This window comes from Poecile atricapillus, chromosome Z (genome assembly GCF_030490865.1).
Source record: "Poecile atricapillus isolate bPoeAtr1 chromosome Z, bPoeAtr1.hap1, whole genome shotgun sequence".
Lineage (NCBI taxonomy): Eukaryota > Metazoa > Chordata > Aves > Passeriformes > Paridae > Poecile > Poecile atricapillus.
Genome location: NC_081289.1, coordinates 131,054,169 through 131,072,958, shown reverse-complemented (window position 1 = coordinate 131,072,958; position 18,790 = coordinate 131,054,169). Strand labels below are relative to the sequence as shown.

The 18,790-nt window shown below is 35.6% G+C and overlaps 1 protein-coding gene across 1 annotated transcript in view; it reads right to left on the bottom strand.

Annotated features, from left to right (window-relative positions):
• Positions 1-18,790, bottom strand: part of HCN1 (hyperpolarization activated cyclic nucleotide gated potassium channel 1) — a 192,466-nt gene that overhangs the window by 57,181 nt on the left and 116,495 nt on the right. Inside the window, exon 4 of the mRNA XM_058826315.1 lies at positions 9,042-9,260. Coding sequence (XP_058682298.1) covers positions 9,042-9,260 — 219 coding nt within the window. The remainder of the gene's footprint in view (positions 1-9,041; positions 9,261-18,790) is intronic.

Below are 18,790 nucleotides of genomic sequence, written 5' to 3'. Positions count from 1 at the left end.
AAGATGTAAAAGGTAGGTCTAGTATATTTTATGAAAACAAATGGAGATAAAAGCATTCTACTTCTATATTTATTACTGCTTCTCCTCTCTAATAAAGGTTTCTTGAACTAATGTTACAATATTTTTTCAAGATTAGCAAATACTTGGACTAAACTGTTAATTTACCACACAAAACAATACAAAAGGGATTTTAAAATGTTAATTTGCGGAGAAAATGTTTTGGTCATTCTGCTATCTTCTGCACTCCAAAGCATTTATAAATATTGCACGTCTTATTTATACAAATTATTATGTTCTCAGAGTATGCATGTGTTAATTACTTGAATATTGAGAAACAAAGGAAACAACTATGATCAACAAGCCAATATAAAAATAATCAATATTTTCTCGCTCCTAATATTATATAATATTGACTGCTATTTTCTTCTACCCATCTACAGGACATAAGCACAGTAATCCTAGTGTAATTTGCATAATTGCTACCTGTTATACCTATCTGCTGTGAATCAGAGTTTTCTCTTGCTGAATTTGTAACTTGTGCTGTATCTGAACAGTAAGTTTGAAGCCCAAAACTTAGTTCCTTGTTTTTTGTTTCTCTCTCTGTTTGTTTTCGTGGTTTTTTTATCTATTTAATGTGGGAACCCATGGTAAGTACTGTGGAAATAAAGCAGATTGTGTGTAAAATCTGACTCTGGAATAACTTCATGCCTTCACAGCTAATTTTATGTAGTCATCATGAACATGGTTGCAATTGTAATGAGCTTGCTCTGCAGTTTCAGATGGAAAACTGCTAGAAACCTAATCCATAATGCAAGACAGCAGAACACTTTATAGGTAAATTACCCACAACACAGCAATAAATCAAAGACAGTCCCATCTGTCATTCCAGAAGCAGTGGGAGTCTATTACAGTTTGGCACAGGTATGATGCAGCCGGGTGGAGAGCACTTGGCTTGCACAGTACCTGCTGCCGGGAGGGACCAATCACCTTTGCAGAGATGAAAGGCAAAAATCACCAGCCCGATTACCCCAGCAAGACTGGCCATAATGAGAAGATGAAATACAATAATGAAGTATTGGGACAAAAGAGGCGAGCAGTCTAGTGAGAATGTTCTGACTAATTTACATTTCTCTCCAAAGCCTTGCCCTCAAACTAAAAATAATATTTGGTTCAGCTTGTAGAGAAAAAAAAAAAAAACAACAAAATGTTTTTTTTCCTAATGTTGCATCATTAAAGGCGAGTAACTTTGGGTTTTTGATTGGAAGACAGAAAATATTTTTTTTCTTTGGTTTTTGCAATGCTATCTATCATTCTTTCCCATTTCAAAAATTGTGAAGATCAATGTCAATATCACAAGTATGTGCAGTAAAAGCCCAGGTAATCATTATAAACAAAAAACTGATAAAGATGAGAAAGAGAAAGCAGTGATGGCAATGAAGGCCTTATCATGACACAATAAATATTTTCATGCTCAGTGAATAAGCTTCTGCCTGCACAGCCCACACTGGTTCTCACGCCTGAGAATTTACATATTCATTTATATGTCAATGTGTTGTAGTGTGTTTCTTGTTAATGGTGTGTTTTTTTACTGCCCAAGTTGATGGTTTGGTCCAAATGAGACCCTCCCACCCCACGCTGTCAATCTGCCCTGGGTCCCCTGTCAATCCTGTGTTAGGCCCACCGCATGCTTGGAATTCCACTTCAGAAATCCCTTAAATTTCTACATTTGATTAGTCCATGTGACCCAATTTCCCCCCCTACCTCCCTCATTGGATGATGATTTTGTGAACCCTGCCTTTTACCCTCCCCAGGATATCTCTGAGTAGCTGGAGCTTTGCACCCTCCCCTTGAACTGGCTCCCTATTTCAGCTGTTGCACGCTCGCATTTTCTGTCTTTTGCCCCCAAGATTCCCCAGAGCAATAAATCCTCTATTATCCCATGCAAAAGACCTCCCTCTCCTTGTCTCCTCAGAGCACAGACTGACAGCCAAAAAGCTGTAGAGTGAGTGCTCCAGTGGCACCTCAGGTCATCCTGCTCTGGGGTGTGACCCACTCCTAGAGCAGGCCGAAGTGATGGAGACAGATCAGCTCTGGCCCAATGAGATACCAGCGGGTTGATTTCATTATGGCCTTAATTATGCATCAAGTTAAAAGATTTATATAAATAAAAAAATAATGTATATAATTTTTAATGAAAATTAATTTTATGTGCATGTTTTATCAAATAACAGAATACATCCTGTGACATGAAGTATCTGAAAAGATTTTTCTGAGATGCAGCTTAGAATGTTTTGGTATTGAGGGATACCAAGTATCTTTAAACAGCTTGCTTTGTTCTAACAAATCTCACTGCTTTCTGCAAGGACCAGTAAGACTCACAGAAGCCAGGAATACTGTATCTACCCATTTAGCAGTCTGTGCCCTGATGTATGCCAAAACAGCATAAAATGACTTAGAAATAATCCTAAAGGTAACACTTACAAACCCTTTTCTAACTATAAGGCACCCTGGACTTCCAAATAAACTCACAAATCAGGAATTATAACTACCAGAAACAATCCACAAATACTGTACTATGGAATGAATCTCAGTCATTGCCTAAATACTTAGGAAATCATTAATTTTCTCATTCACAATTCACAATACTGTGATGATGATATGGCTTTGGATAAAATCAATACTTAGTCCTGAGGTCCTGACATTGTATAAAACTGTTAGCAACTCTTGTACCTGATCATTTATAAAACACTTCCAAAAACCTTTACTATTTAAATACTGCACTGTGGCAAAGCTGAATGGGATATACATCTGTGTAAGCTGATGACAATTTTCTAAAAACCTGCAAAACTAGAGGCTGTAAAAAGGTTTTGCTTTATTTTCCTTGTTTTTGTTTTTTTTTAATTGTTTTGTTTGTTTGTTTGTCTTTTTTTGTTTTGTTTTTGGGGGGTTGGCTTGCTGTTTCCCCCCGCCACAAGTAGGTATAACTCCAGGATAAATTAAACCACCTCTAATTTTCCAAATAAATAATTCCTTTGGGGTGGCAAGTATACTGTAGCAATGCTGCATAGAAAATACAAGATTTATCCTCCAAGGAGCTCACCTTTTTCAGCAGAGACATGATATGACTTATTGCTAAAATGATGCTTTATAAATGAAAAAAGGCTATGTTTTAAGTAAAGAATCACAGGAAATTTTTGTGTTATAGTATTTTCAGGCTTTTTAAAAACTATTATCAGCACCAGAAAAGCATGAGTTCCATTTTTAAAAACCATGTATAAACCATGAAAAGCTACCAAACTTAGAAATCAGTACTTAATGAGTACTTTTCTGCTCAGATCAGACCAGATCCAGGAATGACATTCTGTAACTCCACTATTAAGAGTTTAGCTGTGTGTATAGAATTCAGACTCTGCAATTTGCTGTTTGAACATCTGTTCAATTTAAGACCAGAAAAAAAAAAAAAAAAAAAAAAAAAAAAGCCATCAAACTAAATTACCAAAGATTTTTATGAATGGCATATAATATGTAGATGATGGAAACTGATGGAAACTTCTTAACAGGTTTCACTCTACCTCATCTGACTCGAGTCCAGCATGGATATCTGTATTCAGCTTCATAAAAGATAGATATATATATATAAACACCCACACACACACACACACATATATATATATATATATATATCACAAGCTGGTGGAAGCCCAGTTAAAAAGTGATGTGGTCTTGAATTTGCCATAGCTCTTCCTTTCCTACGAATTTCCATCATGACCAGTGATGGAAATGACCAGTGGCTGCAGAACAGCCTATTCCCACTCATGTGGATACACACAAACCCCTGATACTTACAGATGATATAGTTAGAAACATCTAAAATTTTCCAGAAATATTTCCTAAGAACCAAAGTAGTTCTAATGAAGACACCAAGAACTTGGTATCTGCCTCGTTCCACTTTCAGTTTAACCACCAATTTCTTGAAACTGTTAAATAAACATGGGAGTGCTGTCTCCCACTCCTCTTTAAGAAAATGCACAGGCATCACTGGCTGAATGAGTCTTGATTTACTCTATGGCAGAGCCCCCTCCACTGCACCCTAAAACAACTGCAGAGAGAAGGAAGCTCGAATTGGTGGCCGCCAGTTTTGGAAGGGAGGTTCTGAGCTGTGAGGAGATGATGGAGTACCCACCTGCTCCTGGAGGGGCAGGGAAGTGGAATGTGGTCCATCCACTGCTCCCCCAAAGCACCCCAAGGCACTGCTACCTCGTGCAATGAGTATCCGGTATCTCCCCATGGACTGCATGGGAAATTTAGACATCCAAACTGGAGCTGGGAGGGATAGACTTGAAAAGCTGGGGCAAGGCCTCACACTGCAAAATCTAAAGCTGCTCTGCTGCCCTAAACCTGTTACTCTTTTTTAAATGTTTCTTCTGATGCTTAAAAAATGAAAAATGGGCAATATGAGCTTCAAATCCCAATACTATCTATATAAAAATGCACAGTATCACATAATTGTGTAGCAGTTGCTTACTACTTACAACTTACTGGTTTCTTTTAAATTAACTTTATATACAGTTACTGCTTTTTCTCTGAAAAACAGTACATTTAAATTCTTTTCTTCTTTTGAACGAGACTGATTTAACTGAAGACATGCTAAAAGGTCATAAATTGAGAAATAAAATAATTTTAGATTAGAAGATATCCTTCGGGACATTGGAAACAATTGTAATTTTTTTCCATTTCCTATATGTACATAATTGAATTAAATATTTTTATGTCTCTTGTATTACCTGCAATTGACAAAACTGGTCTGATTATTTTTTCTTTTTTCAACACCTGTGTGGTTTGAGTTCTATTAGAGAATAAACAAAATATATGAAATTATAGCATAAGGAGAATGAATCACTAAAATAAAATTAAATAACCTCCTCAGCTAATACCTGGAATTTTATAAAACTAATTTAACAGTGTTTATTCTATGAGACAATCTGTATGCTACTACAAGTCTTGCCTATATTAGCTTGTTGTTCCTGGATATTTTTTTTACTATGCCAGAATGTAATGGAGAAAATATTAACCTATGTTCAATCATGAAAATTCTTTGACATTTCACAGCATTAGGTGAACATCTTCCTACTAGGAAGTGCCAACATCTAAAGGAAGATATATTTAACTAATGCTCTTCACCTCCTTGTGAAGTAACTGCTCATTTTGCCTTCTTTGTTTCACATTAGATTGTTAACAGGTTCAGCATATACATTTCTGGTTCTTTCAAATAAATGTTGCTTTTGTTGAGATGTGCTGACTTCCTAGACATTAGAAAATGCCAAAGATGTTGTCACTTAGAATACTGCCTTTGGTTATTACTGCATTCTTCTTTGACTTACACCAAAGTCAGGAAGGAGAGTGCTAAAATGGCATTGATTTGTTGATTTATTCAGTCCTTTTCTAAGGTAGAATGGTCTGTGAAACTATTACTTATAATAAAAAGAGGACATGGATTGAGTATTCCTGACTTGGACATCTCTCTCCGTTTTCAGGTATAAGCCCTTCACTAATGGATACCAGGATCCATACAGGATGCATGTATTAAATCTGAGAGGCATTTTTTTCTGTGAGAACAGCTCACTTAAGCAGAAAAAAGCCTGAACCAGAATGTATCAATGCATTCCCTTTTTGTACCACTTTTCAGGGTACAAGTTTAGTGTCCATCTCCTACATTTGATGGCTTATAATCATTCTTACTTTTCTCTGATACATTTGGTTTTGGCCCATAAGAGTAAACCTGTGGAGCAGTATTTGCCTCCTTACCATATTTTGATTTCTCTCAGCATGCAATGCTTAGCACAGGTCAAATTCTTAGATGGTGTTTGACATTTGGCTTAATGAAATACTGTTCTAGTCTTCCTGTGTGTCGTTCTTCCATTTTGAACTATGTTCATTCTAGTTTTGCATACCTTGAGCTTTGGAAGGATCCAAATGAGGGAGATTTAAGAAAATATTTTATTTCTGGCTGCTTTCAGTGTGAGAAGGACCAGAACTTTCCTTTAATTAGTTGCATTCCACCGATACATTTATGATGTTATTCAGAGAATAATCAAATAACAACCTCTTTCTTACCTCCACTATCATTCTGTGTTGCCTAGCAATTCATGTTAATTTAATTATTTTTCATAATTCTTACAAGGAAAAAAATGGTGCTAATAAATACACAACCTTAGATATATATGTCTAAAAAAAGAAGTTGATCTTAGCCCCTTAAGCCACAAAAAATCAAAATAGTCTCACTCTCCTGATTTTTTAATTTCAGAAGAAAGAAACAAAAATGCACTCAAAAATGGATAATAGATTATATTAAAACTCTGAAATATGTAGATGGTATTTCTGCAATATCAGATATGTGAAATATAAACAACTTTTATATGCCAATAATTTAGAAAATATAATGACAAAATGGGTACCACAAAACGGTCTTTGAAATTCCCATTTATCTAGTTTGCAGAATAGAATAGAAAAGAAAAATATAGAATACTCTTTTAAGAAATTGTAGTAATGACTTATAGTTCTTATGCTATAATCAAAGATTTATTTTAAGGTATGATTAAACTATGATAAAGAAACAGTTAAGAATGTACAGACAAGTCTGGATAGTTATTATAGCTAATAATATATACAAATCACGGTCCAGGGTCCCAGAAATCAGTAGGAAAAAAAATTTTACTCAAAACATCCTTTGTCTCTAGCCCTTAATAACCATAAGAATAGCTTCTAGAAAATAAGAAACATTTTTTCTAAAGCTTATAAATATTCAATTTATGGCTCATTTCTTAAATTCCTGATTGCCAATGCCATGCTATTCTTTACCTCTGAAGTCAGGAAACAAGTAAGAAGTAAAAAGTAAAAAGAAAAATGAATGTGTTGAGAATTGCAGGAGCAGAAAAATACCAGATATGGCTATGCTAATGTTTAATAAAGTGTATGCACAAATTCAGAGAAAATACAAATAAACAAAAAGTTTTGTTTGTGTGTGCATAAAAGCAGAGAACAAATGAATAAACAAAAAGTTTTGTTCGCTGTTCTGTGAAAAGATGAGAAATGCAATACTGCTTTACTGCTGCTGGGTTTTAATTTACAAAGCAAGTGCAAATGAGACTGGCTTTACTCAGCACAGTCTAAAATACAAGGATATCTTTACATATGTGCTGTATTTCCGATGCTCAAAATGTTGTGTTATGCTGCTGCAGCCAGAAAGATCTGAGGATAATGATTAGGATGAGATTTCAGGTGAATAGTGACATTTTCTGACTGATTTCTTAAATCTGTGTGTATGTGTGTATGTATGTTGACCCTAACCTCTAATAAAACTCGGTCATACTCCATGTCCATGGTTATGACATTTCTGTCCCACAGCTTCCTAAAAATATCCCATTTGGATAAAATTACTTTCCTTTCTGTTCACAGAACAGACCCAATGAGCCAGTTGAGTTAGGTGACCTACCAGGATTAGCCCTTTGACATTATACTGAGATGAAAAAGGGGGTTTAACATGGTCAGTGACAGAACTCATTTGGTTTTAATGATCATCTCTACTCTTTCTAAACCTCTTATTCTCACTCATATTTTATGACACTACAGAGTATGAAATTTCTTGCTTGCAAACTTGTTTTGAACAGCTGTTTTGTCAGCCACAAACTTATTTTTCTGTCACTGAACTTAGAGCTCATCCTGTCTCTCATATATTGAAACCATGATCTTGTTGCAATTTGAGCTTAACAAAACTGTATATAAATCCTTCTTCACTCACACATTCTTATTTCCTCCCTCTTTGCTTCCTTGTAAAGAAAATCCCCCAATACACCCTACAACAACACCCTTTTTATACCCCCCACTCTTTCTGGCCTGTAAAATTCAGGTCATTCCCCTTCATCCTCGGCAGATGCCAAGGTCACCCTCCTGGCTATTTAGTCTCTGCCAGGTTTCTTCCTCAGGTTTGAGTTACATCATACTGTGATTTCTGCCCAGTTTGCCTTTCTGGGCCCTGTTATGAACACATGCCAAATACTACTGCTCAGGCTGTGTTTCTTATTTGCTGATGTGAACTTTGATTTCACTATGCTCATCTGACCTCTCCCTTGGCATGACTCCTCCAGTTCCCCATTTACCATAATAATGAATTTTGTCACCTTTTAGGCACCTCAGTAATTCTGCTCATTCTTTTTGTCACTTCCCGAGGTTCATTCTGATCCTTTCTTCATTATGTCATTGTTCCCAGCCATATCTTCCAGTTTCATGCCTTCATCCACACTTGTCTCTGATTTTTATTACACAACTGACAGTTTTAATTAGTACTTAATTCAGAAAGATCCAACTCTGTAGCTATTAATGCCTTTTTAATTCCAATCTTACATGGAATAAAACAACCTTTTACTTCCTGCTTCATAAAGAACTCTCTCCCACTAACCTTTCTCTACTTTTCTATCTTTGGCCCCAATCCTTTTCGACCTGGAGAGGATCTTACGAGTCATGGATTCACATGTAAACAATACTGCTACTGAGCAAATTAATACCTCTTCTGAGCACTTCTCTGAGGAAGCTGCAAACAAAACTAATTGATATGGTTTGGTCCTCATTTAAAGGCCATTATTTTGACATGTTAAAGGGTGATCCCTGAGCTGCACTCCAAAGGAATGACAGGAAATTGTAAAGACATGTCCAAACTACCAAGGTCAAGGCCCTTGTACAAACTACCTAGATCAAACACCTACAGAATGTAGCAAAGGGATACAAAGCAAGACCAAAGCAAGGATAGAGCTTTCATAGAAGAGTTTAAAGGAAGTTGAACATCAAGGACTGGCTGCTCTAAGCAAAGTAGGCTTCTGCGAAAATATACTGAACTCGTGGAGTGTTCTGAACTTCTTCATATTCAATGACATCTGCCACAGGATTCACACACTACTAGATTACTTCATGTAAAGCCATACCACCTTTTCCAGCGTTAAAACATTAATGCATTTCAGAACTTAAGGAGCTATGAGAGAATGCGTTACCTTTTCTTGATACTGTCGTCGCGATGAATCCAGAGACTGGATGAGGGCAGTGGCATGACCAACAAACATGGCATAACACGTAGCCCCCACAATCATGCTCAGCATCGTTATCCACAGGTCGGACATGCTGACGGGGGCGCGGGCTCCATACCCAATGCAGAGCATATGGCTCATGGCTTTGAAGAGTGCATATGAGTACTGCTTTCCCCAGGAATCGTTCTGCAAGAAAAGAGACAAGTGACTGAGCCTGCAAGCAGCTGGAGAGAAAATTACATTTGTACCTGTTTAGTGGGATCATAGATTACTGGCTCTGACATAGTCTGGTAATGTATCCTTTATGTTTGAGAAGTGATATTCCTTCTAAATTAACTGTTAGATAAAGTGTCAGAGATTCTGACAGATGATACTTATCACAGTGAGATGAAATAAAATTGACTATTTTTTTACACATGATTATATTCTTAAATGTGGGTGCTATCCTAATTACAAGGAGACTAAAGGTCAATTTTATTTTACAGCCCATGGCAGATGGAATAGAAAAAACTGAGTACTCAGACTTATCAAGCACAATAAGGTGGCATTTTGTTTCAATATGCATGTACATATCCCTGTACCCTATTTCTTTCTTTTTGGAATTGTCAATTTTAACACACAACCATATTTACCTTACTAGCTTCCTTTCACTTTTCAAGGACAGAAAAAAAAAGTATTGCTTTTTGTAATGTCTGCTTATCCTGATTTTTTTTTTTTGTTTTTTTTTTTTTTTTTTAACATTGTGTTTATACTGGAATAATCTCAATTGAAAAGAAGTCTGTTTTGTCTCTATCATAGCAATCCTATGTTCACAGTCACAGTCTATGAAAGTCAGAGCAAAAATAAAAATAAAAAAAAAGGGAGGCCTAGGAGGACCTATTTTCTGATGTGCTGTGTGCACCTCTGATGCGCTACCCCTTCCCAGTCTCTCTCGTAGATTGGAAGGACATGACTTCTTGCTCATAAGCTTTTAAAAATTGCAAACATGTTGGCAGCATCCTCCCTTTAGCTTTACATAAAGACAGTCTGGGGCTGGGCTGTTCCCAGCAAAAAGCAGACACCTTAACACACTCCAAAATGCCCTGGGACTCTTTATCAGATTCTTCTGTTTTCCAAGCCAAAAGAATGAAACAAGAACAAGGAGACAAACAGTGCTTGCAGGCATGCAGCACACATGAGAAAACATAGTATTTACCACGAAAAGAACTGAGAACAAAATCAAAAATTAAGAAGTAAAGAAGGAGGAACTGGGATGACAGAAGAAAGATTAGTCAGTAATACAGTATAGTGTCTACTATACAGGACCAAAAGAAAAACTCCAAGAAAGATTTCCAAATCAGCAGTAGCATTTATATATAAAGTTTATGTATGACATAACAATACTTGCGTCTCTCTTCTACCCACACAAGCTGTACTCAAATGCTCTAATTTCTCACCTGCAAGCTTGCTCTCTTGCCATTTAAATGCCAAGGTTATTAACTATCCTTGCGCTTCACATCCATTAAAATGCTTTTTCTAGACCTCCTATTAGCCTAAATAACTGGTAACAGAAAATAAGCTGCCAATTGTTGTACTGCAGATGACATAGTACTTATTCACTGATGTAATAATTTAAAAATTAATGGTTTCTGTGTACTTGTTTCATCTTGTAAGTCAAATCTTTTCAGAATTGTGAGCTATTGCTTTTTCACAAGTTAAAATTTTGTGTCGTAAGAATAGTTAAGGAATAGGTTTTGAGTATCTACTGTTAAAAAGAAAAAAAAGGAAAAAGTATCTTACATAGCTGGAAGCCAGTTGGGTTTCATTGGCTAATAAGGAAGTAAGTTTCCTATTTCAGGCATTCAAAAAATACTCAAAAATTGAATGAATTGAAGAAGCTTCCCCAAAAAGCCTCCAGATTAGGATTCAGCTATCCAGTTTGAGCATAGGAGCTCCTTGCTGTTGGGGTCGCTGCAGTTATTCTAATGCAATTAGAATTAAATTTAGTTTCAGGGAAGAAACTAAAATAGAATTAAGGCACCATTTATTTTGAAGACCTTTCCCTCCAGCTGGCATAAAACTCCTTGTGCAGAAATAACTAATGAGGAAATTTTTAGAGACCCATATCAAATTCTTTAGCAGTTGTGCTTTATATAGATTATATTGGGAAAAACAATAAACTACATGCTGGATGAAATATATCTAGGGTCTTTCAAGGCTACAGGTAGTGTTATTAAAGCCACAGTATTCACGGGGCTGTAAAACCAAACCTTCAGTTCCTGTAGGGCTCTGTAAAGTGGATCTTGATCATAATAACTATTATAACTATTAAACAAAAATACAAGCTAATCTTGATCCTGCTTATGAGTATTTTCTATCATATCCTTAGTGTGGTAAATCTCAATTAAAATACTTTCTATAAAATTATATGTTTACGCCAAAGTCTCTGAGTTATTCTGAACACTAATGAATATTATTTCTTGGCTGAGATACTTTCCAGGTCTGTGAGTCACAGTTTTAATTAAAATACCATTCTTTTAAGAAAGAATAAGAAAATGGAAGTGAGGAGCAGCAATAAGAAACAAAATGCAAAGAATTTTTCCTATTAATAGGGTAACAGGTTGAGTGAAAAATAAATTAAATACTACTAAAGAAGTACTACCAGAAGGAAGTAAGTGGGAATAAGAAAGCTGTAATGACAGAAGAAAAATAACTACAGATTTAAAACAAAATAAACAAGCATAACTGCCTTATATATAGATATAGATATAGATATAGATATAGATATAGATATAGATATAGATATAGATATAGATATAGATATAGATATAGATGATATAGATATAGATATATAGATATATAGATACATATAGATACATATGCCCCAAAGTGTGACCTAACACCTCAGACAGTCACAACTGCACCTGAATCCAGAGTGGAGGTCATGGCCATCTCAAATGGCCATTTTTTAATACAAACAGCATCAGCTTTTACAGTGCAGTTTAATAGAGACCATGTTACAGGCCAGGCAGATTTCAGGCATTTGTGAATGGATGGTCCTGAGCAGCAGATCCTCGAACAGGTAGAAAGGGTTTAGCAAAAGGAGAAGAAAAAAAGAAAGAAAAGGCTGACAAAGCATTTGAATTCAGCTTGAATTTGTCCAAGGATTTTGTTGCCAAAAATAGCTTGCCAAAGTGGTTTTGTTTCTTTTCTTTAATAATGATGGGTTCTTGTAAAATCAGGTGCAAAAACTGGTCTTTTTAGTTTTCATGGGGACATTTTTTTTAAAAATACTGGTCAACAAATACCATTGTGAAGGGTGCAGATTTCAGTACAGCTACTTGTGCTGTTCAATGATTTATTCCATATATAAATCACTTAAAAAGAACATTGATTCTAATGTCAAGTCCTATATATCATGTATGTTACAAGCAATGTCACTAAATGAAATAAAAAATTATTTAATTATTTTCCTTTTAGTGTTGTATAACCCTAGGGTTTGGCAGGAATAGTGCTAACTGTTGCATTGTGAGGGGCTGGAATTTTCCACACCCTTGTTCCAATATGCTGCTCTTTGCTGTTCAAAAGCAAGGTGTGACCACTTCTCTGCTAGACTACAGTAGCATTTTTTTAAATAATAAGTAATTTTGCACCTGCATCATGAAATTTTTGCATAACACATGTTCACAAGTAATATCACTGAGTTAATAAAAGACCACTCTGTGAAACAGAAAATCCTGGTTTTATACAGGCGTCCTTAATACAATCTTAAACATTAATAGTAATATAATTTATATAATTACACATTAAATGTTTCCCAAATAGCCATATTCTGTTTTTAATGTAAAAATTAAAAAACATCAACAACAGCTAAAAAAAGCTGAAAAAATCACATATCAATTAATAAAAAAGGGCATTTAATTTCTTAGTTGACAATGGGTTGATCACTGATTCCAGATTAGCAGTAATCGGTTTAAAAAGTTTTAAATTAAATGACATTAATTTGGAAAAACTATTAAGGACTGTAATTGTGAGAAATACCAAAGCTGTTTATCCAAGGACTGATTACATAATCTAGCTTGATGACATTAGGAAATCCTCACTTTTCTGACTGAAATGGTCATTGATAATTTTCAATTAGTTCTGTAACTACATGCATTAACTTTGCAGTTATCCTGAAGAATACATTAATTCCAGGGCACTTCTGATCCTTAAAAATCTGTTCAAGCTTTTTCCTTCACCAAAGGATATTATGGTTTGTCCCATAATTTCACATAAGACTACTACAAATATCTTTTTGTAATGTTAACTTTTCACCTCAAAAGAAATAAATCACGGACAGGCCGCATGGCACCTCCTAAGGGACAACAATAAAAGGCAAATTATTTTTCTAAGGGGATTAAAAAAGGGTTTCTATTTTACTATATAATCTGTGGAGGTTTTCATCAGGAAATTTTGTTGTCATAAGACAAATCAATTCCACTCCCATATTGCAGTCATTCCCTCAGGCACAGCTTATCTTCCCTCAGCCATATCCTTGCACTAAGATAAAAATTGATTTAGAAATCCTGTACCAAGGAGACTACCGCACAGACAGTAATGGTTTCCTCATTTTTGCCTCAGTCCCTTTTTTCTTTCACGTCACAATTACTGCAGGTGTCACAGAAATGGGTCTGTCAGTTTGCAAGGGCATTCTTTGCAAACATGGAGCAAGGATTGGCTTAATAATTAAGAGAAATTACTTCTACAAGGATTTTGAACTCATCCTAATTCTCCCTTCAGAATTGTGCCAGAAGTGGGGAAGTAGTTCTCCCTCTCTGAAACAACTTGTCTTATCACTCACACCCCAGTCTTTTATGCTCACCATTGTGTTCAGGTTCTTCTGAAAGTAAGTAGTATCTGAGGGAAGATCTTGACAGGACATAAACAGTCCTAGTAGATTAAAAAGAGACAGAAAGCGTTTCCAAGCTCTAGAAGTTGGTTTGCACAGTTTCACTTTTAGAAATGCCCCTGGTCTAACACTGACCACACTCTCTCAAGCAATAGCAGCTGTGCTTTGCAGCTGGTGTAGGTGAGGAACCGTTCCTTCTAGGCCACTGAAACCCAAAAATATTTATTATATGGACATAGTAGGCAGCTCCTAAATCAGTCTTACCCCACAGCCCATCTAAATTGGGCACTTAAAATTTACTTATGACCGTGGAGGCAGCTAGGTAGTCCATAACTAAGTCCATAACTCTGTTTTTGGCATTGTCATGGGAAGCCATTGCACAAAAAGAATGTATTTAGGGTTTAAGAGGTTGAAGAAAGCACAAAACATCCTTGCCTATATGGTGGCAGAGACTGTAACACAAGAGTGGTCCTGAGGAAACATCTGCCTAAAATCCAGGGGACATGAGCTACTGCTCGTCAAATTTACTGTAAAAATTTCTGTTTTCCATGAGGAATTCAATTAAATTGTATTTATGTCTTATATAGCCATATATGGTTATATAAGTTATGGCCATATACCTATTTGCAATCATTATTTACAACAGTTTCTAGAAGACTTCTTAAACTGAAGAGTTATCTATAATTTAACTAATCAAAAAGGGATGCTAAGAAAAGGCTATAGATGCATGTTCGCAAAATTTTGACCAGGTATGTCTGACATATCTAGAAAAAAGGCCATATGATTCTTTCTCTGTGTCAACTAGTTACATTCACGTAATATGACAATAGAAATGGGCCTCTGTATTGACACTCATTTCTTCAATAATCCATATTTATTTATCTATTTATTGATTGATTGATAGATTTATAGTTTACTTGCTTTTCTATCAAAAAGCTGCATAATTTTCTGCCTCTGGAATCATACAGAATTACACGTTAGTTAAAATCTCAGGAAACTGGAGCAAATTATCATCTCAGAATTTCAGCTTTTAAGTAGTTGTTTGAATTCACAATGAATAACCAAGTTGGCCATTGGGAAAGGTTTCCAGTATTTACTGCTTCAAAGCATGCAATGGTGAATGCACTACCATGTAAAACCTCTAGTTCTTATCACAGCTATTACTACTATGAATATCTTGTTTTCTAAAACTAGTAAACAAAGGCAAGGCGGGATCAGACTGGAAAGACTAAAAATCCAAGTGTTCTAAAATTCTTAAGAAGTGCAAGGGAGAAGAGCCTATTTTAGAAAGTATGCAAGTAGGTATGATTTAAAACAGAAAAACCCTGAATCGGTAAGCTCAGTGAAATAAGCAGATGTCTTCAGAAACTTCTGAACATTTCTCTCAGCTGATACGTGCACAGATAACAGATGGTGTAAGTGACTCAGCATATACTTTCAAGAGCAGTACTAGCAGGAAAAAAGATTAGAAATTGTTTGGCATTGCATTCCACAGGAAAAGAAGTTTGACCGGAGGAGCAATGACTAAATATTATATATTTACTCTGTTCAGAGTAGTTACACGACTTTGCTGTCATTACAGCTTGTTCATTTTTTGGTGCTATGTCTTTGGCACTAGCCATCAAACAAAAGCAATGTAGCATGGCAGGTCTTTCCTTTTATTTTGATTATTTTTCCTGATGCAGAAAAAACAGAACATTTATCTGCTAATACACTCCCCCATTAAAAGCAAATAGCCAGTGTCTACTTGTGATCACCTTTCTGAGGTAAGAATGAATAATTTTCATTGCAGAGTAAGCGTGAAAATTCATAAACAGAAGCAGAAGGGCAGATATTTGGTTTATGCACACAGCCTGGTCTTTCACATACATTTATTATGTTCAAACAAATAGACCCATTGTGTTCAAAGGGATGAGAAGATATGCTCACAATTTCACAGGGAAGGATTCCCTATACACTCCTCAGTATTCTTCATTCTTTGTACCTATGCATAGTTAAGAGATACAGTATTGAGTTTTTATAGCTGCAAATACAAAGTTGCAAAATAATAAATTAAACCTTACGTGAAAATACTTTTTCTGTTCTTTTGCCTGTGAATCACCTCATTGTGACTCATTCTTTTATCTGGTCATTGTGCTCCCTTAACTGAACCCAGATGACTGGAAAAATAACATTCCATTGCAAAGGATTATTTTAATAAGATTTTTAAGGGAATTTCAGCTTACAAGGATGTTAGAAAACTTTTTATAAAGTTTGAAGCAAAAGATATTAGAAGTACAAAGTATATTTTTCCAACATGAAAAATCAACAGTGCTAGAAAACATCCCTCTGTTATGGAATTTGACCATCTATATGAAATACTTTTTTCAGAAAACTTTGGGTTTGCCTCAAGTCTATTAATGCCCTCCAGAATAGCTCCTGAACCAGCCTGAGAGTTAGCAGACATTGACTTGCTGTCCCTTTGCATCGCTAACTAGGGAATCCAGTTGCATAGAAGCAGGTTGTGGAAGCAGCTGACTTCCAGGAGAAAAAACAGAGTTATTTAATCTATAAATTTAATGTAATTAGTACAGCCCCCTTGTCAATCAGTCAGTGACAAACTAAAGGATGAATACTGGTGAAAGAATTCTTCCAAATTGTAACTGCTACTTCATCTCCTTACCATCTTCTGGAAAAGCAAAATCAGAGTGCTGGGAAGCAGACAGGCATTTTTAAAGGATTTGTGTTTCACTTTCTTAAAGAGCTCTCACAGGATGTGAACCCTGACACAGAGGAGTGTCAGGGAGCTCTTTGCCAACCAGTAATGACTTCTTTTTTATACATATGTTTTCAAACTGATCAGAAGGTATCATCTTTAGCAAAAACTACTGCTTCTGGAGAGCATTCCTTCTCCCTTGGTTTGAAATCAACCTCATTATTTCATAAAATATTTTAAAAAATAGTTTTTACAAATGTTTACCACTGAAACTGCAGGTTAGTTACCATTAATTATGATTTTTTGGTGCTATGTCTCTGGCACTAGCCATCAAACAAAAGCAATGTAGCATGGCAGATCTTTCCTTTTATTTTGATTATTTTTCCTGATAAAGAAAATATAGAACATTTATCTGCTAATACACTTTTCTAGTGAACGAAGTTCCTTACAGAAATTTATCAAATAAATTAAAAACCTGATCAAGGCAGTTGGCTTTTTTTTTTCTTTGTCATAATGCACTCAAATTTTGATTATGTTCAAACCACTCTGATTTTTTTATCCTGAAATAAAGTGAAGTGCCACTGTTTACAAGGGGCTGACTGGAACAGATATACACTGCCTGCAAATGGGAAAGTATGTTCTAATCACAGTAAGTGTTATGTGGCCACAGTAAGTGATTACAAGTGTATCTACAGGTTTCTTCTGGGCAAGCAATGCATCTTAAAAAGAAGCACTTTCTTACAGGAAAAGGAGAAAGAAAAACCCAATACAATGGCATATCTAATAAGAGAATACATAAATCCTGCAAGGAAGCTTTTTTGATGAGCAACTTTGTGACATAGCTCTGTTCAGCAGAGGTAAAAATGCAGCGTGCATTAAAGACAACATACCTCTTTGTTCTGCTCCTTTCATTTGGTGAAAGGAGCTGGATATAATGTAAAACAGTTTACTTAACAAGCCTCAAGTATTGAATCAAACCATTTATGAAATATTTTACAATGCAATCACCAAGAAAAGCTTTGCATTCTTAACCGTAGCTATCTAGATAGTCAAGAATAGGCAGATGATAATGTGGGCTTAATATAGAGCAGTGCTGGGAAACAGCTGAAGGAGTGAAGTGACATAAACCTGACTCATGACTCCATAGCGCACTGCTTCACTGAAAACTGTTTGGAAGAATCTACACCATCATAGACAATATTTGCCACCAGTTTAGGACGGGGAACTTGGTAGAAGGAACTCAGTCTCTCCATTATGTGAACAACTCTGACTAGACAGCAAATTATGTGAAGCATCCAATCCCAAATAAAATGACAAATGGAAATTATATGTTTTCGGAAGTGGACGCTGAGCTTTCTGAGTGCTGTCACCATTCTCTTTGAATCAAAGGGATTTTGAAGCTACATTAAAAAAGGCAGGAAACAACAAACCTTACAAGTGGCAGAAATAGCTATCAGGAAATATCTAGGCAAACTTGATACATAATTTGGAAAGTGCATAGACAGATATGCACAAAATAATAGTATCCCAATGGTTTCTCACTAAGAGTATTTCAAGACGTTCTAACATTTTCAAAGATACACTTTCCTCTTTGTTCTATATATAGGCATACTCTAGTTAAATACATTGCCGTGGAAAATATTTTTAAGAATGTGTCCTTTGGGGAAAAAAATAAAAATAGTGGATTACAGTAGATTAAAATGGTCTAATATGATCTACTCACAAAGAGTCTGAAAATGTTTTAATCTGCTTAAAAATGAATCAAGGTGAACCAATGCTACTTTGACACAGAGAATCAGCATAAGGGTGGGACTGGGATTTTCTCAAGTAAAGTGGTGCTTGGTACCATATAGGCTAATTCAAATATCGTTGAATATTAGTCTGTTAATCTCAGGATATAATTTTAACCATGTTTTATTTAAGTAATTTATTTTTTAAGACAGAGGATCAGTGCTGGTTTTAAGCATTTTTTTCTCATAGCTGATACTTTTCTTGTCAATTCTTCAATAAATTTCCTAACCTGATGCCTTTAAGATTCTAGGTTGCATCTGGTTAGTTTGCAGTTCTTCAGAAAATTACCTTACTAAATATCTGAGCTCTCAAGAGGCTAATCTGCATTTTTGGTAAATCACAATCCTTCATCAAATACTA